General features: G+C 37.3%; 1 protein-coding gene across 28 annotated transcripts in view; it reads left to right on the forward strand.

Moving 5' to 3' along the window:
- KDM6A (lysine demethylase 6A) overlaps positions 1 to 25,818 on the forward strand; it is a 288,116-nt gene that overhangs the window by 194,730 nt on the left and 67,568 nt on the right. For 7 of the 28 annotated variants that reach the window (XM_064278181.1, XM_064278175.1, XM_023557926.2 and 4 more), the window contains 9 exons: positions 5,170 to 5,263; positions 8,011 to 8,137; positions 12,566 to 12,664; positions 12,808 to 13,027; positions 13,584 to 13,718; positions 14,171 to 14,326; positions 14,879 to 14,974; positions 15,903 to 16,004; positions 16,673 to 17,068. In XM_064278181.1, the coding sequence (XP_064134251.1) occupies positions 5,170 to 5,263; positions 8,011 to 8,137; positions 12,566 to 12,664; positions 12,808 to 13,027; positions 13,584 to 13,718; positions 14,171 to 14,326; positions 14,879 to 14,974; positions 15,903 to 16,004; positions 16,673 to 17,068 (1,425 nt within the window). The remainder of the gene's footprint in view (positions 1 to 5,169; positions 5,264 to 8,010; positions 8,138 to 12,565; positions 12,665 to 12,807; positions 13,028 to 13,583; positions 13,719 to 14,170; positions 14,327 to 14,878; positions 14,975 to 15,902; positions 16,005 to 16,672; positions 17,069 to 25,818) is intronic. The other 21 variants (XM_064278180.1, XM_023557929.2, XM_003417974.4 and 18 more) reach the window with 8 other exon arrangements.

Genomic DNA, 25,818 nt, shown 5'->3' on the forward strand with positions numbered 1-25,818 from the left:
CACCAGCTGCTCCTTGGAAAACCTATGGGGCAGTTCTGCTCTGTCCTTTAGGGTCGCTGAGTTGGAACAGACTCAATGACAACAGGTTTAGTTTTTTGGTTTTTTAGTGTGTGTATGTGTGTGTGCACACATAAATATATTGCCTTTTTTCTGTGAGAGCCTAGAAGCAATGGCCCACCCCAGTAGCAATGAACACACCTAGCACGCAGATCTTGGTTTCTAAACACCATTCTTCAATAAAAGGAATGAGGGATCCTTAGAAAGAAGTGTGTGATTCCAGAGCCAGGGCAGAGAAAGTACAAAATGAACCCTGGAACATCTTGTGGTGCCAGAAAGTAAGGAAGTGCTCTAAAAATGATGGTAGCATATCCAAAGGACACAGGAGCCAACTTGAAGGGTTTGTGTATGTTTGTGTGTGTGTGAGAGAGATATTCCTAATGACACAAGTTTAGTAACAAATAATAATAGTAATAGAACATAACCTACAGAGTAAAATATATCAGTCCATACTGATATAAATAAATAAATGGCAGTAGAGGGGGCACTTCTTTCTTACTGAAGAATTTCAGATACTGTATAAGGAACGATAGATGTAGAAAATCACCACTTGGCAAAAACCACAGCATTGTTGCAGGCAAGAACCATAGATGCATATTAAAATTAATGGGTGAAAGTATGATAAGAAATAGTGCATTTACATAGCCTCGTAATATCTCCCCACAAAGTACTTAGTAATTACAAGGAAAAAATAGTAGTTTTATAGTGAAGAATTGTGGCAGGTACCACCTTAACCAAGTGATCCAACTCAACATCACCAGTAATGGACATATTGGCATCATACATTTCCTGATACAGTGTTGCACTGAACATCACCAGTAATGGACATATTGGCATCATACATTTCCTGATACAGTGTTGCACTGAGAAGTGCAAAACATAAGTTTTGTTACATTTTTTGTCAAAAATACATCACCTCAATCTAATTCTGAGAAAACATCAGATCTAAATAGAGATTCATTCTTCACTATAACTGGCCAGTACAATGGAGACATGCTAACTGAACATGAATTGGATCCCAGACCAGACAAAGGACGTTAGTGGGATGGTGCATGAAATTAGAATAAATTCTATAGATTAATTAATAATATTTTTCCATCAATGTGCTCTTCATGTACTTTGAAGCTCTGTTAGTGTTATGACATCCTGATATGTTAGTACTTTTGACATTATGAAATATTCTTTATATCTGATAATACTCTTTGTTTTAAAGACTGCTTTAATTTGATATTAATCTAGTCACTTCACCTTTCTGATGCTTACTGTTTGTGTGGTATCTTTTTCTATCCTTTTATTTTCAACCAACTTTTGTTTTTATATTTAAAATGCATCTCTTATAAATATTATATTTTTGACCCTTATAAATATGTTCTGGCAATCTAGTTGTTTGAAGTATCTAGTCCATTTATATTTAATGTGATTATTTTTTTTTTTTTTTTTTTTATTGGTATGGTTAGATAAAGTTAGCTTTGTCCGTTGTGTCCTTTGTACCCTTTGTTGTATATTTTTTGTATGTATTGTGTTTTCCTCTGGGTGCTTTTAGCATTCTCCTCCTTATATTTTGTTTTTTATAGTTTGACTATGATGTGCAAGGATTGGTTTTTCCTTTATATTTATACTACTTGTGTTTTTTTTGAGTCTTTTGAATCTGGTGTTGATGTCTTTCATTAGTTTTGGAAAGTTCTCACTCATTGTTTTGTCAAGCATTTCTTCTGCCCAGTTCTTTCTCTCTTCTCGTTCTTGGACTCCAATTACATGTATATATGTTAAACCATCTGTTATTGTCTCACACATCTCAGATGACTTTTTTTTTTTTTTTTTTATAATAGCATTTGTCTTTTTGGGCTACTTTTCTATTGACCTACTTTCAAATTCAATGATGCTTTTTCTTTTATTTCCAATCTGCTGTTCAGTACATCCAGTAAATTTTCTTTAATTTCAGACATAGTATTTTTTTTTCCAGTTCTAGAACTTAGTTTTGTTTCTTTCAGTTTTTGTTTCTGTTCTATGATTTCCTGCCTTTTCATTCATTATGATTCTGATTTCCTTTATGTCCTTTGAACATTGTTAAAATAGCTGCTTTGAAATTGTCTGCAAATTTCAACATCAGAGTCTTTTAAGCGTTCGTTTTCATTAATTACCTTTTATTTTGAACAGGAGTCAAATTTTCCTGGTTCTTTGTAAGTCTGATAATTTTATCCTAGGTATCACGAATGTTACATTGTAGAGACTTTTTATTTTGTTGTGCTTTTCTCAGGGTTGATCAATTTTTATTTTATTAGACAGTTAACTTGGCTCAACTCACACTCCAGAATTTGACATCTCTGCAGTGGGCAGCAGCTGATAAAATCTCTCTTCAGTTCTTTTAGGCCGCTTGGCATCTGTTCGTCATGTGTAGTTCAGCAGTAAACCAGATACTTGGGCAGAGTTTATATGTAGAATTTGAGGTTCTCTCTTTATCTCTCCTTCCTGGGAGTTCTCCCTTTACTTTCATCTCTTGTGATAACTTCAAAGTCTGTCCTCTGATTCTTTAAGGCATTAAGATTGCAAATTTCTAGCCAGACCAGCACCAACTGGGGCCCACCTTAAGGGGAAATTTTAAAAAAGGGGGAAGGGGCCTGTACTCATCCAGTGCTGTTCTCTTCTTCTTAGTATTAACTTTTCCTCTGGCTTTAGCCTGATTTTGGTCTTCTGTGCCTTCACATAATTGATTTATGTATTTTATCCAGAATTTAAACTTCTGTTTAGCACTTTTTAAGATAGTCACATTGCTTTTTATATAAAAAACATTATTTCTCATTGCCACTTAATGTTCTACTGTAAGCGTCCATGATGTTTTATGTATCCATTCACCCTAGTGACATATGTCTAGGTTGCCTCCAACTCCCTGATATTACAAACAGTGCCTGTGGGGAGATTTTCTCTGGCATATATCTCCCAAGATTGAGATTGCTAAGGATTGTAACATATTTGCATACCTAATTTTGTAAAGTAAATCCTCTTCCAGCAGGACATAAAATGTTTACCTTTTTCCCATCCCCACAGTACTCGAAATATCCAACTTTCTTATGTTTGCCAGTCTGATGAATACAAGGTGGTATCTCATTTAAACTGGCATTTTTCTGATTTCTAGAGATGTATACTTCACATCTTTTCACTTTTTATGTGTTGGTTTTTATATCCATTGCCTATTTTTCTGCCTATGTTTATTCAGTCATATCTTTACTCTTTATTGTGATTTGTGCTGTTTTGGCCATGTTGAATAAATTCTTTCCCATTTCAAGGAAATATTCTCTTATATTTTCTTCTTTTAGCTTTATAATTTTCATATTTAGATCTTTAGTAGTATTGTCACTTTTTTTGTATATGGTATGAGGTATGTATGCAACTTCATGTTTCTCAATATGATGCAGCCAGTTTCTAAAGCATGTCACTGTTTTTATTACTAGCATTTGGAGGTATGTTTTAACATTTGCTGTGGTCATTCCACAAGGTAGTCTTCCTAAAATACAAACCTGATCATGTCACTTGAAATCATTCGTTGGTTCTCCATTGTCTTGGGATATAGTCTATAACATGGTTTAGAAGGTCTTCCCAAATTAGTGTCTGCTTGTCTCTGCATATTTTGCCTCTGCATATTTTGCCCAGCCAGCTAGTACCTTAAACTTAATATGTGCTCTTTCTTCCTCTGGGAAATATCATTGTACACAGCACAGTATGTTTTACATGTTTGTCTGTCTGTATTCTTCACTACACTATGGTTCTAACAGTTCTTGTTCGGGAAATACTTACCAGTTGAAGGAATTGAATTTAAAAACTTGGTCCTTATCCTTCAATAGCTTAAGTAACTACATTAACTTTTTCAGACCAGATTAATGCTTTGGCAAACTAATTTAGCTGATAAATCAAAAAGTTTATTTAATAATTACTGATAATCTCAATGGACATTTCTCTAAAATCTTCCCTAGGATGATATACTATATTCATATGGCACCTTATTTTTTCCACAGCTCTTATCTCATTTGACCCTTAGAACGACTTTGTAGGTAGAAAGATTGGGCATTACCTCTATTTTATTGATGTTGAATTATAGTTTAAGTGATTTGCTTGAGGTTCACATAGCTAATTTTGTCTTTCTACGTACTCTGAAAAAGATTTAAGTTTGCTTAGGCAGCCATGTACTAGTAATAATATCAATAGAATCTACTTCAATCCATTTGTTCTGCCAAGTGTGTTTTAAAGTTAATATTTATGAGGTTTTCCTTTGTTGGCTTTTTTCCTTTTTTGTTTTGGAGGCATTGTTAAGCTTTATGACTGTAGCAATAGCGAGTTTCCATCATATTAGTACTTTCGGGGGAGAACTGTGGCTAAATGGTTTCACTTAGAGATTTGCCTGTAGAACCTTAAATATTATGAACATTGTTAGACTGTAACAAGGGGAGGTTTGATGTCTTTAAAATCGTATGTATTATAAATATTTCCACAGGATATTTTATATACTGGAACCTGTATCTTTTAAATTTATATTTTAACTGCTTCTTTACTTTCTTAAATTTTGTTTGGCATTTTTGGCATGTGCTCTAAATGTTTATTAAGTAGCTTGGGAATTTGGGAAGTGTTTCTAGGCAGATTATACAATTGGAGGTACAATAATTCTCTAGCTTCATTAATGTTATTAAATAAAGTTGGGATTATCTATGTTACTAAATAGGTTGAGGTGGCTTTCTGTTTAATTACTGGGATTTGGAAAATTCTTAAAAGGTTATATTTTAATGATACCTTTTTATATTGAATGTTAGTTTTTACTGGTGGTAGGTACTTGGGCTATTACCTAAAGTTGTTTAGTGTTAAAGAAGCATTCAGTAATGGAATTAGCACTTTTTGCTTTCAGGTTTTTTTTTTTTTAATATGCTAAAACATCAGTATTGTGTAAATTTAGTATGTGAGCTAGTTCTTTGAAATTATTTCCTTTTAGTTTCTAGTTGTCTTCACTATTTGAAAAATTAATTCAAATTAGTATCATCAATGCAATGTTAGAATTAAGTGTGTTTATAGTTAAGATTATATTCATTGTATTTTTCTCTAAATCTCTTTTTTCCTTTTGCTCTTCAGAGGAAGTATCATTCTGCAAAGGAAGCATATGAAAAACTTTTGCAAACAGAAAATCTTTCTGCACAAGTAAAAGCAACTGTCTTACAACAGTTAGGTATGTAATAAATGCATTTAGTGCATTATAAGTGCTTCTCTTTGTGTGTTTCAGAAGTGGCAAATATGTGGCTCATATATTCTACTCCTTTTCCTTCCATTGCCCAGAGTTGATAGAATTAATCTGAACCCGGCATATTTCCACCCTTTGCCAAGCATGATCCATCTCACAGGCCATCTCAATACAATTCCTTAGTGCAACTAACTAACCAGTTGCCGTCGAATTGATTCCACCTTATGGCAACCACATACGTGTCAGACTAGACCTGTGTTCCATAGGGTTTTTAGGCTGGTTTTGGGGAAGTAGATTGCCAAGCCTATCTTCTGAGGCTTCTCTTGAACCTTCAACCTTTTGATTAGCTGTTGAGCACGTTAACCATTTGCTTCATTCAGGGAAACCTTATTGGAACTAGTCCTTTTAAATTCTCAAAAATATTCCCTAGTACTTGATCCATGGGTAAGAGGGATTGAATACTTCCTTTGTGCCATGTATATGCTGAGTACTCTATGGAGTTGGAATTGACTCGATGGCACTGGGGTCTGGGTTCTGTGAATTTAATTGATTTCCCTAAAGTCGCTTACTGATTACTGAGCTTGCTTTCATAACTTTACTGATAATAACTATTAGCAACGTTTTACCTAAAATTATAGAACATCTAACATCATAGTTTCTGTAAACATGCAATTGTATTCTCATGTTATAGATAAGGAAAATCTAGCCATTTGGAGATAATTTTGTCACTATCACCAAGAAGACAGTGAAGGAGTTCCCCAACATTTTGTTGCTTAGTTAATGAGTCATATTTTTTGTTTGTATTTGGGGTTTTTTTTTTTAGCTTTGTTTTTGTGTGGGCAAATAATTTATTTTTAATTTTATTTAACATTGTAGTAATAGGAATGTTTTCATAATGTAATTATTTTTGTCTAATATAATTTAAACTTAAATTTTATCATTTACCTTCATGATAATAATGGCATGATTATTAATAAAAATAAGCACACATTGTCTTATAAAGCCTTTGTTTTTAGTTTACTCTTTTGTTAGAATTTTACTTGAGTTATCCATACTTTAAAAAATTATGTGAGTATTTGTTTTAAATGAGCCTATATATATATAGGAATGTGAATTTGTATCTTTAAATTGAAACAAGTTTATTACCCAGTGCCATCGAGTCGACCCTGACTCATAGCGACCCTATAGGACAGAGTAGAACTGCCCCCATAGAGTTTCCAAGGAGCGCCTGGAGGATTCGAACTGCTGACCCTTTGGTTAGCAGCTGTACCCCTACGCCACCAGGGTTTCCACAAGTTTATTAGTACAGCTGAAAAAAGGGAGATTGTGTTAATTCTTAAGTAAAAAGAACAAAGTGGTGCCTTTGAAATAGATAGCTTAGCCATTCAGCTCATATTTGGATGTCAGCCTTTTTCTTCTCCACACTATTTCTGATTGTTACGTTTTTATGTATTTTGGCTTCACTGAAGAATGTATAAATAGCAAAAATGCATACATCTTTTAAGTTTAAGGAATGGTTGGAAATAATTTTGGTTTTAGCTGTGTCTCAATCACCTGTCCTATTTGGCAGTGGCTTACCATGTTTTAGTGTATACAAGTAAACTTTTAATGGTTTTCAAAAGAAAAAAATACTTCCCCTAATTGTGTCTAATTTATGCCTGCACTTTAAGTCTTCCTACTTGCTTGTCAGTGCTGCTTAAAGCAGCTGCTTTTAGAACCAGTTACTCTAGGTCCTGTTCTTACTAGGAGAGATAAGGGAGGAACAGGAAAGATGAATAAACATGTGGTTGACATATACTCCCATAAAACATTGTAACACTACAGCTAGTTTTGGAGCACAGCAAACTATGCTAAATGTCAGAAACTAAGAGTTTTTATTTGTTGTATATACTGTGGACTACACACGAGGAACAGAGCTAATTGTATACACTTGAATTGATCCACAGCTGAAATACGATTCACTGGCAAATTAAACCCAAATTATTTCAGTATGGCTTTAAGGTTTGGAATATAGTAGTTGTGATCTAATCTTTTGATTGATTATATAACTGCCTAGCTCTAAATTTATTTATTAAGTGAACATTTGTGGTGCCACTCTGTACCATTCTTGTTTGTACCATTTGAATCTATTTTTCTTATTACCTTGAGTCTTTTTTTTGTTTTGTTTTTATTGTCATATGCTTTATAGTTTTCGTATTATACAGGGTGTGAATATATGGCCAATGCCAGTACATGAGGAATGTGTGCATGTGTGTGTGTATGTTTCTTTTAATCTGAATTATCATTGATTATACAGCCTCATATTTATTCTTTGAAAATAAACATTGGATTGATAGACTGTCTTGGAAATTCTTACAATGCACATTAATTTTTACATGGAATAGTAAGTAAGATTTAACATATTTAGATTCGTTGTTTCATAACTTAGAGTTATTTCATATACCAAAATTAGAAAAGAAAAAAGAATATATGATTTTTAATCTACTAAGTGTGTCAAGTCAGTACTTAAAATCATTTTAGTTTCTCTTGAATAAGAGCTCTTGATAGCTTTGACTGTACCTTGTTGTGAGAAACAGACTTTCTTGTGGCCTGAATCAGCAGTTTTAAGTTTTGTGAGTGTGTACTCTAAACTAAATGAATAAGTTGACTGAAAGAGTATTTTAATTTTGTTTTATTGGTATTCTTAAATATAAAAAATAATTAAATAGGTAAATATTTTTAATCTTTTGTTATAGGTTGGATGCATCATACTGTGGATCTCCTAGGAGATAAAGCCACCAAGGAAAGCTATGCTATTCAGTATCTCCAAAAGTCATTGGAAGCAGATCCTAATTCTGGCCAGTCCTGGTATTTCCTTGGAAGGTGATTCTCATCAGACACTTATGTTTTGCTTTTGTTGATTAATTATTTAAATTCCTTTCCTTCTTGTTTCTAGTATTTTCTCTATGTGTCTGTTTAACAGAGCAGAGAATTAATTTCTCATTCTGTCTGATGACTACCAGTAGCTAATGGTAGCAATTATCCTATTGATAATTTTGATTAATGATATATACCTTAGATAACCTTAGAATGGACATATTTGATTAATAAAACCCAAAAACCAAACCCATTGCCGTCGAGTCAGGTCTGACTCATAGCGACCCTATAGGACAGAGTAGAACTGCCCATAGAGTTTCCAAGGAGCGCCTGGTGGATTTGAACTGCCGGCCGTTTGGTTAGCAGCCGTAGCACTTAACCACTACACCAGCAGGGTTTCTAATCCCTTCCCAGGCTTGTAAAATAGTCTAGTTGGGTTGTTCATTAATAGAACTTGAGAGTCCAAACTTTGTCTTTCTCTTTCACTAAAGATTTTCAGGAGCAGGAACTAGATCTCATCATTGTTGTATCTTCTTGCCTAGAAAAGTAGCTATTCAATAATGGAATAAATGAACAAACCAAAAATGTTTGCATTGGGACTTAGCACTATCACTGTTAGTGTTGCACAGTGTGAGTCTTTATGCAGTGACTATAAAGAAGGCCTAAGTACTGAGAAGGAAGGGTGCCTATTCATTACCTCTAGTTTTTAAGCTTATACATGAAATTTTATTTTAGTATATGATACAGTAGTGCGAATGTCTTTAGTGTAACTTTTTTTTTTTATTCTAGGTATTTAAAATTGATATATAATGAAGCATATAAAATTACTGTTTTGAGTAATGCTGTAATTTTCTGCTTGAGTGAGAGCAGCAGTACTTTACATCGATTTTTTTCTAGTTAACTGATTTTACTTTTTAAACCATTGAGATGCATTTTATTTTAACCTTTTCGGATAAATGTTTCCAAATATACAACATTCTTTCCTGACTTCTCAAATAAAGAACACTAATCACAGTTTAACTTGTTCTTTGGTTCAGGATTATCATTTTAGACATTCATTATTTTCATCTATAATAATTATGTCTCTGTTTTAGACTTTTTCCTTTGATTTTTACTTTTCTTACTCTCTTTCACTGCCTTCTAATGTGCTGCTTCTAATATGTTTTATTGTGAGAAAAATCAATTTTATAAATTATGTTTTAGAAGTTATTAAAGCTCTGAGTGAAGATCTTAAATGTCAGTAAGAAACTGGGATTTGATGATCCTAAGATTTCTAAGGCTTTTTATTACCTATCTCTGCACTCAGGTCTGTGTTGAAGTTGCTAATCATTTGGCATGTGTATATTAAAGTGAAATTGTAATGTGGTACTATTGTTCTACCGCCACCAGTCATCGATTGTGTTATCCCAGAATCATAGAATGTTAGAGCTGAGAGAGATCAGAGAGGTCATGTCGTTCACCCTGTAAGTGCTTTCATCTTAAAGATGTAGAAAATGGGTCCAGAGGAGTAAAGTATTGTGTCTAAAGTCAAATAGGTACATAATCAGTATCAGAGCAGGGACTAGATCACCGGCTCACCTAGTCCTTCTGTGATTACACAAGGCTGTCTCAGAGGAAGCTATGTAAGTTTAATTGGAGAAAAAGTAGTTAGTGGTTGGACTGGGACATCTGTATTTGGGTACATTGGCTTCCTACTTTTACTTCATAGGAATGGAATGTGCAAACATTGGTTTTGGGAAGTACTGCTTATTTCTCCCAGTAGTTAGGTGAATTTCTTTATAAATTTGAGATCTGACTTTGGTTTAACAACAACAAAGCATGTTTTTTTACCATCTGTTAGCACTTTCTATCACTCTGGTGGATGTCACTCTTTGGCATTGTTGCCGACGTCTTCTCCTGAATCCTCCCTTCATAAAACAGGTTGCATGCGCCCTCTAAAACTGCCTTTTCTATCTCAATTACTGATATTTTTTATATTACTCAATGCACAAGAGTAGTGATTCCATGGACTTATTTCTACATCTCCCTTGTAGATCTCCTATATCCCATGACGTTATGGATAAATTCTAGGTCTAGAATTCTGAACTTCAAGGTTTCGTAAACTCCAGGACCACCCCTCATCCTCTTTACCTAACATTTTTTTCAGTTGCCTTGGAGTCAACTCTGACTCATGGTGACCCTATGTGTGTCAGAGTAGAACTGTGCTCCATAGAGTTTTCAATAGCTGATGTTTTGGAAGTACATCACCAGGATTTCATTCAAGACATGTCTGGGTGGACTTGGACCTCCAACTTTTCGGTTAGCAGCTGAGTATCTTAACCATTTGCACCACCCAGGAACTACCTAATGTCCCCACCTCATCAAAATCATTATATTTCAAGCCACATTCGTCATGTTCTTCCACAAACTAGCTCCTTCTTTTATTTTTGTCCGTGACATCACCATTTTTTTCTATTTAATCAAGTTTAAAAATTAAAGGAGCCTCTTAATATCTAAATCAATTAATCACCAAGTCATTATCGTTCTTCTGGTTTATTCTTTCTCCCCTCTTTTTTTTTCTTTGTCATTTCTATTACTTTCACCCCAATTCTAGCCTGTTCCAGACCAGTGAGTGGAGCAGGCCTCTTTTATTACCTGTACGTAACTTATCTTCCTTTTAGTCTCCTCTACACATTGGTAGCAGACTGGTGTTCCTATAAAGTGCTTTCATCATTCCACTCCTCTTTGTTAAAACAACAAACTTCAGGTTAGTCTTGGGCTGAATTTAAAATTCTGTCTTTTATTCCATATTGTTGTGTATACACTAGTTTCTGCTCGTACTGTTGAAAGCTGTTTGAAATGCGTTCTCTCATCTTCTCTGCCTTAATCAGTGGTTCCCAGATTTTTGGATTACACAAACCAGTAAAATTTCAAAGAATAATTATGAAGATCAAAATATGGTGTTTGGACAAATGAAGACATTAAAAAAATTTTTGCTGCTTGCTATCCAGTCAACAGTATTCCAAAATAAGTGAATTGCAATACAAATATTAATTTAATTGAAAAACTTAATGTATGTGTTTTTTTAATTTTATTTTATTGTAAAAATATACATAACAAAACATGTACCATCTCAACAGTTTCTACATGTACAATTCAGTGACATTGATTACGTTCTTCAAGTTGTGCAACCATTCTTGCTATCCTTTTCCAAATCATTCCACCACCATTATGTGTTGTTGTTTTCTTATTTTGTTTGGGAAAATCTCCGTATACTGCCTGGCAAGTGGGAATCACTAATCTAAATCATATACATCTCTGTATAATCAGTTCCTTTCCTTTTACTCTTCCCTTTTTTACCTTTCCTAAATCCTACCGTATTCAACAGTCTCTTTCTACCCTAAACTTAAACCACTTATTGTTTGTGCTAACCATTTGATACTTTATTATAGCATTTATAATAATGTCGTCAATCCTCAACTAAATTGTAAGCTTCTTGAAAACATGGACTGTGTTTGTTTTTGCTTTTTCCCTTAGTGCCAAGCACTAAGAAGTTAATTTCTGAATTTATAATTTCAGCTGCTATTTCTTGTATCTGTCAGGTACAACTGAATTAAGAAAATGGCAAATCCTTAAAACTTCAATCCTACCTTGCTACCTTTACTTGTCATGAAATATTGCATTTATCCTATTTTATATTATTTTTGGTAGTTAATTTGATATTTGACTAGGTCTTAGGCTTGTGTATTTTATGGATTAAAGAATTATTATTTCAGTGCTATTATTTCGGAAAGGAGAATTGACACCTGTTTTAGCAAGTCTTTTAAAGTGATCCAGCGCTAACTGAAGGTTGGCAGTTTGAAGCCAGCAGCAGCTCCTTGGGAGAAAGATGTGGCCATTAAATGCTAGAATGGCGTGTATGTTCAACGCAATATAATATTGAAGTGATACAGACTCTATTTTAATAGGGTTCATTAGTGCAGCGTGCTTTAGCACCTATAAGACAGACTGTAATAATAGTTTAATGAAGGGCAAATTATAATGTAATAGTTATAATGAAAGATGAATTGCTAGAGAAGGACATCATGGTTGGTAAAGTAAAGGGTCAGCAAAAACTCGGAAAACTGATTGACGTGGATTGACACAGTAGCCTCAACAATGGGCTCAGGCATATTAAAGATCACGGAGATGGCGCAGGACTGGGCAGCATTTCATTCTGTTATACATAGGGTCGCCATGGGTCAGAGCCAACTGGAAGGCAACTAACAACAAAATTATAATGTAGATTGTAATTACTATGTGCATGTGCACACACACAGATGTATTAGCTTATTAATTTTGTGTGTGTGTGTTTTTTGTGTGTGTGTGTGCGCTATGATATGTAACCTTTTCTTTCAGCAAATAAAGTTAATTTCAGTACTAATGGAATTTTTTTTATCCCCCTGCCCTTCTCAGGTGCTATTCAAGTATTGGGAAAGTTCAGGATGCCTTTATATCCTACAGGCAGTCTATTGATAAATCAGAAGCAAGTGCAGATACATGGTGTTCGATAGGGTAAGACTTTATATAGTAATAATGGTATTATAACTGATATCCAGTGATGATTGCATCACATACAATGTACCTTGTTTATAACATGCTATAAAATTAAGCAGTTCTTCTTAGCTGACTTATTTTTTCTGAATTTCTCTTTCCAGTGTGCTCTATCAGCAGCAAAATCAGCCTATGGATGCTTTACAGGCCTATATTTGTGCTGTACAATTAGACCATGGCCATGCTGCAGCCTGGATGGACCTTGGCACTCTCTATGAATCCTGCAACCAGCCTCAGGATGCCATTAAATGCTACTTAAATGCAACTAGAAGCAAAAATTGTAGTAATACCTCTGCTCTTGCAGCGCGGATTAAGTATTTACAGGTAAAGTTTTAAAACAGAAGTGTTTTAAAGACACATTTCCCCATGACATTCAGGCAGGAGGAGGGTGGCTGGAAAGTTTGTCTAGTTGTGTTTTTTTTGATGTCTATAATTTGTTTCCATATTTTGTAAACATACCATAGCTTGTAATATTCTTTTACTTTTCATTTTAAGTAAGATATGCAGTATTTTATAAGATGCTCTTTTGCACATTTACTCTGTTGATACATATTAATTTACATATTTTTCTATGTACTGTCTACATTTTTAAGTTGTCATAGCATTTTAGAGAAAAGAACACAAACACTGTCTTTCACTCTTGCTTGAAGTTTCATGAGAAGACAGCTATGAGAACTCTGAAAACAGAGCTCAGCTTTGTTATGATTCTCACAAAGGTTTATATTCCGGTTACCCTTTTAATACTTAGTATTTCTAAAATCCCATATTTAGACTATTTTCTTTTAAAAGCAATTAGTAATAGCATTTAGGAAGATTTAGTGGACTTGCTCTTACTCAAATAGGCTTGTGTTAAATTTGCTTTTTACATAATTTTTCCTAGGCTCAGTTGTGTAACCTTCCACAAGGTAGTCTACAGAATAAAACTAAATTACTTCCTAGTATTGAGGAGGCATGGAGCCTACCAATCCCCGCAGAGCTTACCTCCAGGCAGGGTGCCATGAACACAGCACAGCAGGTGAGAAGTTGGGTTATGTTCTGCAGGTGCCCAGCTTTAAGGGTTCTTTTCAATCTGTAGTGGTCAAGCTTATTTAATAAGCACAGGAGGCTTTTATTAATGAAAAGCCTTTCGATGTGATTGCTAAGGGATTCTAGATCAAAATAAAACTCCCTCTGATATGGGAAGAAATTTTGGGGTACCAACTTAGAACCTTTGTGGATTTACATAATTTTAAAAGATTTCTTTAAAATAAAATGCTGGAGTGGTTTATTTAATTTTAAAAGCAAGATTTTCAAAGGAAGGTACACATTCCTCCATTGATGATTCATTTGATTTTGATTTTCAATAATTGCAATCAGTGATGTCCACATAGCTTTGAAAAGTATGCAGCTTTGTAAAGTTTTATAATTTGAAGGAATGAATTAAGAATATATAGAACCCTATTTTTGTCTTCCTTCTGTGATTCTTAGGCATGTAAACCTCATCATCCAAATACTGAACCTGTATTAGGCCTCAGTCAAACACCAATTTCACAGCAATCCTTGCCACTACACATGATTCCTTCTAGCCAAGTAGATGACCTGTCCAGTCCTGCCAAGAGGAAAAGAACATCTAGTCCAACAAAGGTATATATTTTAGAGAAATAGAACATCCCAATCAAAAACCAAGCTCCAACTGCCCTGAAATTGTGCAGTTTGAACATCTCCTGTCCTTTATTTTAAATCTGTGGACATCAAAAAGTAAAAGGTTTGAATTTTTCCATCCCAGACTCTTAGCATCATATTAAATATAGAAGGTAGAGGTAAATTTGCATTCATCAACTCATTTTATTCATCTCCCTGCCGTTAAGAACTCAAGACACTTTTCATTATCACTTTCTCCTGACATTGAAATAAATGGAATGTTGAATCTAGTGGACAGTGTGGTATTTAGGTTAGCTATTTGGGAGGTAGCTTAGGGGTGGGCCTTTTTGGGTGGCTTATTAAAAAAATCAGTAATTTTTTTAATTTATAATTTTCCAAGTTTATTATGCATGTTAAATTATTTTTAAAACAATGTTATAACATCCTTTTTATATATAAATATTCCAATTCATAGTCATTTGGCCTCCATTAGTCATTATTATCTCTATGAACTTAGCCAAATATTCTTTAATTTTTTTAATCAATTTTCCTCAGAATACTTCTGATAATTGGAGTAGTGGCCATGCTGTGTCACATCCTCCACTACAGCAACAAGCTCATTCATGGTGTTTGACACCACAGAAATTACAGGTATGTAAGATAAGCTTTTGACAGGCTGTTTTTTTTTTTTTTTTCCTATTAAAAAGAAGTAGAGGTAGTAAACTTTAAACTTCTTTAAGTATTCTTGAAGTTGAATGGCAGTAAACTCAATTAATATGCACATAAGTAAAATGAGCCCACATTTATCAGAGCAAGAGATAATTCATTTTTGTTTTCACTTTCTAAAAGAGAGAATACATTCACATGGTTCAAAATACAAAAAGTGTGAATTTTAGGTATGTAGTGTTTTTTTAGTGTAAAGTCTCCTTTCAACTCCTGACCCTACCCACTCCGTATTCTTCCTAACAGACAGTCAGTGGTATTAGTTTCTTATGTATCTTTCCACAGATGTGTTGTACATGTATAAGCAAATCTGCACCCTATTTCTTTCAATTATTTTCCTCTTTTTTACACAAATGGTAGGATGTTATTTGTGTTGTTAACAATTTATCTTATAGACCTTTCCATGTCAGTTTATGAAGAGCTTCCTTTTTCTTTTATAGCTCTTACCATATTTCTTTATATAGATGCCATGCCTTTATTTAACCAGATCCTTAATTTTGGACATTCAGATTGTTTCAAACTTTTCCTAGTCTAAACAGTGCTACTTTGAGCTTACTTGTCTTAGTGCCTTTTTAAGCTCTGTGGCTTTCTATGTGAAAATTTTTAATGAGGAAAATTTCATTCCCATTTATCTCAAAGATCACATTACAGTAAACTTCTTCAGATGAATGTTTAGCTCTTTCTTTTTTCAGAATTCTTAAAGGATTTCATCTTGGGGCTGATTTTTGGTCAAGAATTAGTATTTTTGACCAAAGGCTCTGAGTTTATCTAGTTATTTCAGGGAAAGGTTGCTTAGGGTAGATAGCTTGTTTCTTAGATATATATTTGACTATATTCTTCTTTTTTCTTCTTCTAGCACTTGGAACAGCTCCGTGCAAATAGAAATAATTTAAATCCAGCTCAGAAACTGATGCTGGAACAGCTGGAAAGTCAGTTTGTCTTAATGCAGCAACACCAAGTGTGTATAGCATTTTTTTTCCCTAAAATTTGTTAGCAGTTTGAATATTTTTATATTGACTGTCACATCATTATAGAATATGTTCATGCCCACTTCTGCTTTCTACCTGTATTTGGTGGAATTTAGTAATCCGTGCTTCTTAAAATACTAGTAATGGATAGAGATTTTTAGAAAAAATCTATAAATTTAATTTTGAATACAACACTTGGTATTTTATTATTTATTTACATGCTATTTCTCATGTGTTCCAAGGGTTTAGTTATTTTTAACACTTAACAGGCTATTCTAAACCAAGGCGAGGTTTTTTTGGTGATTGTTTTAGTTTGGCGGATCTGGCATAAGTATAACAGAATGAAATTTTGAAATCCCCTGTTTTGTGATGGGAAAAAGACCTATAACTTCCTGATTTCTTCTCCATTATTTTCAGCTGCTTTCTTTGTCATTATTAAAGGGATGTTTCCTTAAGCTGAAACAGATTTTTGCTTTTCCTTGGAAGCTTATCTAAAAATGAACGGACACAGTTTCTTGTTTTTCATGTGTGTATTTTTCAACCTAGAAAAATTAAATGTTAGGCCAAAATCAGAGATTCCCTGACTATACATCTTCCTCTGATTCTTCTTCCCTGTGGATCACACATGCAGCATTTACTTTTCATTTGTTTTCAATAGATGAGACAAACAGGAGTTGCACAGGTACGATCTACTGGAATTCCAAATGGGCCAACAGCTGACTCATCACTGCCTACAAACTCTGTCTCTGGCCAGCAGCCACAGCTTGCTCTGACCAGAGTGCCTAGCGTCTCTCAACCTGGAGTCCGCCCTGCCTGCCCTGGGCAGCCTTTGGCCAATGGACCCTTTTCTACAGGCCATGTTCCCTGTAGCACATCAAGAACGCTGGGGAGTACAGACACTATTTTGATAGGCAATAATCACATAACAGGAAGTGGAAGTAATGGAAACGTGCCTTACCTGCAGCGAAACGCACTCACTCTACCTCATAACCGCACAAACCTGACCAGCAGCGCAGAGGAGCCGTGGAAAAACCAACTATCCAACTCCACTCAGGTAATAGCAAGACTAGATGCCATGTTGGCTTTTCCCATTATAGTTTGTCTTACTTGGTTTTGTGTGTTTTGAGAGAAGAAATAAAACTTTGAGGAATTGTTTTTTATAAGGATTTTATACATACTGCAATGATGTTTTTACATTGTGATTCCGTTTATACGTATATGGGTGTAGTTTCTTTTCCACTGTAAAATTATACACAGAGAAAGAATATCTGGCAAATCTACAAAGGAAGAAGAAAATAAATTGTAAAATTCCCCAAAACCTACTGTTAATTTACGGTGGCATCATAAGCACGTTTATGTAATGTTACTTAGTTCATTTCTGCACATAGTGCCTACTTAAGGTCAGGTACTATACTAAAAAACCAGTTGTTGTCAAGTCAATTCTGACTCATAATGACCCTATAGGACAGAGTAGAACTGCCCCGTAGGGTTTCCAAGGAGCGGCTGGTGAATTCAAAGTGCTGACTGTTTGGTTAGCAGCTGATTGCTTAACCACTGCGCCACCATGGCTGCGGGTATTATGCTAGGTGTTAGTTATTCACTCTAGTGGAAGAAGCAAAAAGAAAATATACTAAACCCGTTGCCAACGAGTCGAATTCCAACTCATAATAACCCTAGAGGACAAGAGTAGCCTGTAAATCTTTACAGAAGGAGTCTGCCACATCTTTGTCCCACAGAGCAGCTGGTGGGTTTGAACCACCAGCCTTTCAGTTAGCAGCCAAGTGCGTAACCACTGCCGGCCAGGGCTGCTTGAGTGGAAGAAAAAGACCAGTAAAGAAACAGTTACCATAAATTACTATGAAGTATGACTTTGGTGGAAAAGTGCTACAAGGGCCTAGGAGGGCACGTAACTAAGACGTTAGAGATTCCAGAAATGAAAGAATTTCGGAGAGGAGAGAACCAGTAAAGTGTACCTTGCGTACAGATTTTATGAAGAGGAGAGGGTAAAATATGAAGCTGAAGGAAGTAGAAGTAAGGAAGAGCATAATTTGTCTTGAAGGCAAAGTGGATCCACTAAAAGTTTTAAAACAAAGGAATGGATTTAGTGAGCATTATTTTTATCAAAAATATATGCCTTACTTTATTCAAGTGTTACATTATCCTTAGGTATTTAACTTCTAAGTTTTTACTTCTGAGTATTTATGTGCATAGTTTTTGTTTTTTTTTTAGAAACGGCCTTTTTTTTTCCCCCCCTTCGGTGTGTTGTTTCCATGGGGTGGATGTTCAGAAGTGGAACTGAAGGGTGAGAAAGTAAACGTTAAAAAAATATTCTCAAAACATACTGCCAAATTACTTGTATTTTTATTAATACTCTAAGAAATATTTGGCTTATTGCTGGTTAGCCTTTAATTATGGATAAAACAGGTAACTTTTTTTTTAAGACGAATTTATTTTTGATATAGTACCATTGGTGGGATCATCTCTGTTCTAGGTAATAGTAGTTTTATTCATTTTTAAAGAAATACTGAGCACCTACTATGTACACATCCTGTTGTAGGCTCTGGGGACACATCAGCAGAGAAAACACACAAAAATTTCTTACTTGGTATAGGTAAACAGACAATAAACATATAAACAATACATATAGAATATTATATAATGATAAGAGTAGTGCTATGGAAAAAAAGGACATTAAAAAGAGAGCTAGAGACTATTGGACATGGGTGGTAGGGGGTTGCACTCATAAATATGAAGATCAGAGAAGGCTTTACTGGAAGGTGATATTAGAATAAAGACCTGAGGAGTTACAAGAGTAAGTTTTGAGGACATTTGTGATAAGAGAGTTCTAGGTCTAGGGAGAAGCGGGAGCAGTGGGCCCTAAGGCAAGAATGTGCCTTGCATATTTGAAGGAAAATAAGGTGGCAAGCATGACTGAGCAGGATGAGCAAGAGATTTTTGTTCTTGTTAGGCGCTGTTGAGTTGGTTCTGACTCATGGCAACCCTATAGGACAGTAGAACTGTCCCATAGGGTTTCCAAGGAGCAGCTGGTGGATTTGAACTGCCAACCTTTTGCTTAGTAGCTGAGCTCTTAACCACTACATCACAAGGGTAGACATATCCAAGCGGAATCAGGGTGACTGAATCATGATCAGCTTTGTAGGTCATTGTAAGGACAGTGGATTTTACTCTGAGTTAAATGAGAAACTGTAGGTGTGTTTTGAATGGAGGAGTGACATGATCTGACTTAGTTTTTAGCCAAATCCCCTCTGGTACTCTCTGGATAGTCTGAAGGAGGGAAAGGTTGAAATGGCATGTGTGATGGTTAAGATTATGTGTCAACTTGCTAGGGCCATGATTCTCAGTGTTGATATGTGATCACCCCCCATGATGGGTTCCGCTGTGAGTAGCCAGTCGACTGAAGGAGTTTCCTTGAGCATGTGGCCTGCATCCGAATATAAGTGGAGGTTCTGGCTTTGCCTGCACTGGATCCTGCAGCTGCCTCCTGTTCAACTGACTACAGGTTCTTGGGACTTGAGTTAGCAGCTTACCTGTCAATCTCGGGGTTCGTCGATCCTCACAGTCTGTAAGCAAGGGTCCTGCTCTCCGACCTGCCGATGTTGGGTTTGCCAGCCCCTGCAGCTACATGACTCAGGAGAAGCCTTTCAGTATTGCCTGCCGATCTTGGAATTTGTCAGTCTTCACAGTGTATGAAGAAGAGCCCTTTTCTGCAACCTGCTGATCTTGGATTTGCCTGCGGCTACGCTATGAGTCAGAATCGACTAGACGGGAGTGGGTTTTTTTACGTGAATCAGTAGAAGCATCTATGCTGATCCACAGACTTGGGACGTTCTAGCCTCTACAATCCTGTGAGCCGTTTCCTTGATGTAAATCTCTCTCTGTGTATATTTTTGGGCTATGTATATTTATACACTTCACTGGTTTTGCTTCTCTAGAGAACCCAGCCTAAGAAATTTGATACCGAGAGTGGTTCTAGAGCAACAAAATTCTAAGGATGCATTTTCTAAATTGATTCTCAGGTCTGGTTAGTCTTACAGATGTTAACGACTCTGCTTCCAGCAGTAAAGAGGGCACTGCTAATCCATGGCATGAGGTGGCAATACAAATATGCAAAATATCACCACCAATAGATCAGGTACTGATGAAAGGCAAGGCTATGGGTGAACACATGTGTGATATCTTTCTAGAGTTTTGTCATGATGAGAAGGATAAGGAAGCTTGTTTGTTGATTCTACTTTCGCTGGACAAACTGGTGAAAGAAAGAGATGCACTCAGGCCTTCAGAGTAAAAGCTCAAGTGCTGCATAATGACCTCAATGAAAACCAAACCCAGAGTCTTATTGTAAGAGTGGCTGAATTACAACACCAGCTCAATTGCCAACCTGTAGAGGTGTCTGAAGTTAAAGTGAGGGCATTGATTAGGAAGAAATGGGATCCTGAAACTTGTGATGGGGACGTATGGGCAGTTAGTTAATCAGGAAGCTGGAGACACCAAGCCCCTAAATTCTGTTGAATCACTCCTACCAACAGAACCCCTCTCATCTGAAGTGATTACTTCATGTTTGTCTGCTACACCACCCTGCCCAGAAAAACCATTAGCCCCTCCACTCCCATCTAATGAGATCAGCCCTAGTCCAGCTGCCTCTGAAGAGCTCTTCTTGCCTGAGTCATGGCCTGGGACATCACCTGAGGTAGATGGTTGACAAGACAGTGCTGAATGTTTTCAAAACAATTCCACACTATGGATTCTGGCTTCTAGACCTATAACTAGGCTTAAATTCCAGTGAGCCCCAAAAGGTGAAGTACAAAGGGTGAACCAGGAAGAGGTACCCTACATTCCAAAAGAACTGCTTGACTTTTCTAATATGTACAAACAGAAACCTGGGGAATATGTGTGGGAACGACTGTTAAGGGTGTGGGATAATGGTGCAAGGAACATAAAGATGGATCAATCTGAGTTTATTGATATGGCTCCACTAAGCACAGATTCTTCATTTAGTGTTTCAGCTCGAGAAGTTAGGAAAGGATCTAATAGTTTATTTGATTGGGTTGCTGAAGCATGGATTATGCAGTGGCCTACACTAAATCAAGCTGAAGTACCAGGCCTGCCTTGGTATACTATACAAGAAAGTATCCAAAGTCTTAGGGAAATGGTCATGCCGGAGTGGATTTATCAGGTTAGACCCACAGACCCACACATGGAATGCCCAGAGGACACACCTTTTACCACAACTGTGAGGAACAAATTTGTGAAGGGAGCTCCAGCATCCTTGAAGACTGCTCTGATGGCTATTTTATGTAAATAAGATTTGACAGTGGGAACTGCCGTAGTGGAATTAAGACACCTAACTACAGTGGGGCTGATTGGACCCATGGCATAGGCACTGAATCGACAAAGACAAGGTAGGCATGGTTACAGTAATGGACAGTGGAGTCAAAGCAGTAATCAAAATAGTGTTACTGGTATGGACTTATGGCATTGTCTACTTAGTCGTGGTGTCCCTAGTAGTGAAATAAATAGGAAATCTACTAAATATTTACTATCTGAACAAAGCAATGAATTCTAGGTCAAGCGAACAGCAGTCTAACTTGAATCACCAGAATAGAGTCACGGTCCCTCAATCAATTCCCAGAGTTAGCCGAGTTTAAAGACCCACAACCCCTTGAATGAAGGGGAGGCCGAATCCCCTTGAGGAAAGACTCCAATACACTGCATAAAATTTATACTGTTAATCTCTCTGCCACCCTTCCACAAAGGGATCTACAGCCTTTTATGAGAGTGACTGTTCATTGGGGAAAAGGAAATAATGAGACTTTTGGTGGATTATTGGATACTGGCAATGTACTGGCACTAATTCCAGGAGACCCAAAATGTCACTGTGGCCCACCCATAAGAGTGGGGGCATATGGAGGTCAGGTTATTAATGGAGTCTTGGCTCTTGTCCGTCTCACAGTAGGTCCAGTGGGTCCCTGCATCGATCCTGTAGTGATTTCCCCAGTTCCAGAATGTGTAATTGGAATAGGTATGCTCAGCAACTGGCAGAACCCCCACGTTGGATTCCTGACAAATAGAGTAAGGGCTATTATGCTTGGAAAAGTCAAGTGGAAGCCGTGAGAACAGCCTCTACCTAGGAAAATAGTAAACCAAAAGCAATATCACATTCCTGGAGGGATTGCAGAGATTACTGCCACCGTCAAGGACTTGAAGGATGCAGGGGTGGTGATTCCCACCACATCCCCATTCAACTCGCCTATTGGGCCTGTGCAAAAAATGGGTGGATCTTGGACAATGACAGTAGATTATCGAAAACTTAACTATGTGGTGACTCCAATTGCAGCCTTTGTTCCAGATGTAGTTTCATTGCTTGAGCAAATTAATACATCTCTTGGTACCTGGTATGCAGCTATTGATCTGGCTAATGCCTTTTTCTCTGTACCTGTTTTGAGGGACTGTCGGAAGCTGTTTGCCTTCAGCTGGCAAGGCCAGCAATACACCTTCAGCTGCATACTTCAGATCTACATCAGCTCTCCAGTCCTGTGTCATAATGTAGTTTGCAGGGACTTTGATCACCTTTACCTTCCACAAGATGTGATATTGGTCCAATTATATTGATGACATGCTGATTGGACCTAGTAAGGAAGAAGTGTCAGTGACTCTGGACTTACTCGTAAAACGTTTGCATGCTAGAGGATGAGAAATTAATCCCACAGAAATTCAGGCACCTTCCACCTCAGTGAAATTTCTAGGGGTCCAGTGGTGTGGGACATGCCGAGATATGCCTTCTGAAGTGAAGGATGAACTATTGCACCTGGCTGCTCCCACAACTAAAAAGGAGGCACAACACCTAGTGGGCCTCTTTGAATTTTGGTGGCAACATATTCCTCATTTGGGCATGCTACTTATGAAGCGACTCAGAAAGCTGCTAGATTTGAGTGGGGCCCCCCAGAACAAGAGAAGGCTCTGCAGTAGTTTCAGGCTGCCATGCAAGCTGCTCTACCACTTAGGCCATATGATCCAGCTGATCTGGTGGTGCTGCAAGTGTCAGTGGCAGAAAGAGATGCTGTTTGGAGTCTTTGGCAGGCCCCTATTGGTAAATCACAGCACAGACCCTTAGGATTTTGGAGCAAAGCCCTGCCATCTTCTGCAGGTAACTACTGTCCTTTTGAGAAACAGCTTTTGGCTTGTTACTGGGCCTTAGTAGAGACAGAACGCTTAACCATGGGCCACTTAGTCACTATGTGGCCTGAACTGCCCATCATGAACTGGGTGTTGTCTGACCCACACGATCATAAAGTTGGACGTGCCCAGCAGCATGCCATCATTAAATGGAAGTGGTTATATATGAGATTGGGCCTGAGCAGCACCTGAAGACACAAGTAAGTTGCATGAGGGAGTGGCCCAAATGCCCGTGATCTCCACTCCTGTTGCATTACCTTCCATTTCCTAGTCTGTTCCTATGGCCTCATGGGAAGTTCTTATGAGCATGTGGCTGCAGCCGAATATAAGTGGACGTTCTGGGTTTTGCCTGCACTGGATCCTACAGCTGCCTGTTGTTCATCTGACCTCTGGTTCTTGAGACTTGAGCTAGCAGCTCACCTGCTGATCTTGGGATTCGTCAATCGTCACAGTCTGTGAGCAAAAGCCCTGCTCTCCAACTTGCCAATCTTGGGTTCACCAGCACCTGCAGCTACATGACTCAGGAGAATCCTCGTGGTCTTGCCTGCCAATTTTGGAATTCGTCGATATCCACAGCCTGGGAAGAAGAGTCCTGCTTTCTGACCTGCCAGTCTTGGGTTCTGCAGCCCCTTTAGCTACATGAATCAGGAGAAATCTCTATCTTGATCCATGGACACAGAACATTCTGGCCTCTACAATCGCGTGAGCGGTTTCCTTTATACAAATCTCTCTCTATATATATTTATAAACTTTACTGGTTTTGCTTCTTGAGAGAACCCAGCCTAAGACAGCATGACCAGTTTGGAGATTACTTCTGTAATCCAGGTTCAGAGATGGTGGCTTGACCCAGAGTGGCAGCAGGGATATATTGAAGGTAGAACTAACAAGATTAGCTGATGGATTTGGGGTATAAGATAGAGGAGTCAAAGGCAGCCAGACCAACTGGATGGACTAAGGAGACTAGACAATATCACAGAGGGGCGAAGATAGAGAAAAGAACTCAAGTTTGAGCTTTGGGGCATTCCCGTGTAAGAGTTTGGGACATTGAAGAATTTAGCAAAAAATGCTAGAAGAGGATCTACCTGTGAGGTGAGAGGAGATCCAGGAGAATGTGAATGATGTCCTGGAAGCCAAGTGAAGACAGTCTGTCAAGGAGGAGTGTGTGATCAAAGTGTGTATTAAATAATGCTGATAGATGAGGTAAGGCGAGGAGTGGGAATTGACCATCTGAGGTATTTGGTGACGTTGCAGGTGAGCTAAGAGTGGTTTCTGCATTTTGAAAAGGGTCGTTAAAAATAAAAGGAGAATGCATTACAGACTTTGTGGCCCTCAGTGTCTGAAATTTCTACTGTCTAACCCTTTACAGAAGAAATTTGCTGGCCTTTGGAGCTATTTCAATGGATGGGTGGGAGCAAAAGCCTAATTGCAGTTTGCGTAAGGATAGAATGGGAGGAGAGAAATTGGAAGCAGCAAGTATAGACAATTCCAGCGTACTACCCACTGCACAATTCCAAGGGGGTGCCATTCCCATAGACCATGACAAAAAAGGGAAGAACAGAAACAGGGTTGTAGCTTAAGGGGAAATGAGATTAATAGTTGTTTTCAGTTTAAGAGGGTAGAAGTAACAGTGGAAGTTACTGGAAAAGATTCAGTAAAAAAGGAGAAATTTACACAAAAGGAGAGAAATGCTAGGGTAGGTGAAAGAGGGTGGGATTTCTGTGTTTCAGTGTCTTTAAACATTAAAGGATTTTAAAAGGTTAACGTAAGGCTTTTGTCGAAATGTCAATTTTAGTGCTAAGGTACAATGGTAGTAAGTGAGAGCTTTTGTTAGGATTGTAAAGTATGGTCCTTTCTATTGTTTTCTTCTTTTTCTTTATCACATGTTAATTCCCTGGCTCCATTAGTTTTTGAAATTTTCAATAAATACTCTTTTAACTCCGTTTCAGAAATGTGCTGTCCATTTAAAACATAAGTCTAGCAAAAGAACCCTCAGTTTTTAGGTCACTAGGTCTCTGTACGTGACTGAATGCTTAATGGCAGGCAGCCCCAGCATTTCTTTCACAGGCCTGTCAAAACCAGTGCTCGTAGGAACTTTCATAATTAGGTAATGCAATTGAGAAATGAAAAAACCAAACCCGTTGCCATCGAGTCGATTCCAACTCGTAGCGACCCTGTAGGACAGAGTAGAACTGCCCCATAGAGTTTCCAAGGAGCGCCTGGCGGATTTGAACTGTCATCCTTTAGGTTAGCAGACGTAGCACTTAACCACTACGCCATCAGGGCTTTCGCAATTGAGAAAGTTCTCTAAAAAATGCTGTTGAATTGACTCCAGGTCAGACGTTTTCCAAATTAGTTTGCTACATGAACACTATAACTGGGGAACTTCTACTTCTGGTATTAAAGTTATGTTGTTGCTGTTGTTCCCCCAAGTCGATTCCACCTCATGGTGACCCCATGTGTGTCAGAGTAGAAGTGCATTCCTAGGGTTTTCAAGGGCTACTTTTTTAGAAGTAGACCGCCAGGCCTTTCTTTCGAGGTGCCTCTGGGTAGACTCAAGCCTCCAACCTTCAGTTAGCATTGCAGCCCAGAGCGTTAACTGTTACACTACCC

The sequence above is a fragment of the Loxodonta africana genome, chromosome X (assembly GCF_030014295.1).
Source record: "Loxodonta africana isolate mLoxAfr1 chromosome X, mLoxAfr1.hap2, whole genome shotgun sequence".
Taxonomy (NCBI): Eukaryota; Metazoa; Chordata; class Mammalia; order Proboscidea; family Elephantidae; genus Loxodonta; species Loxodonta africana.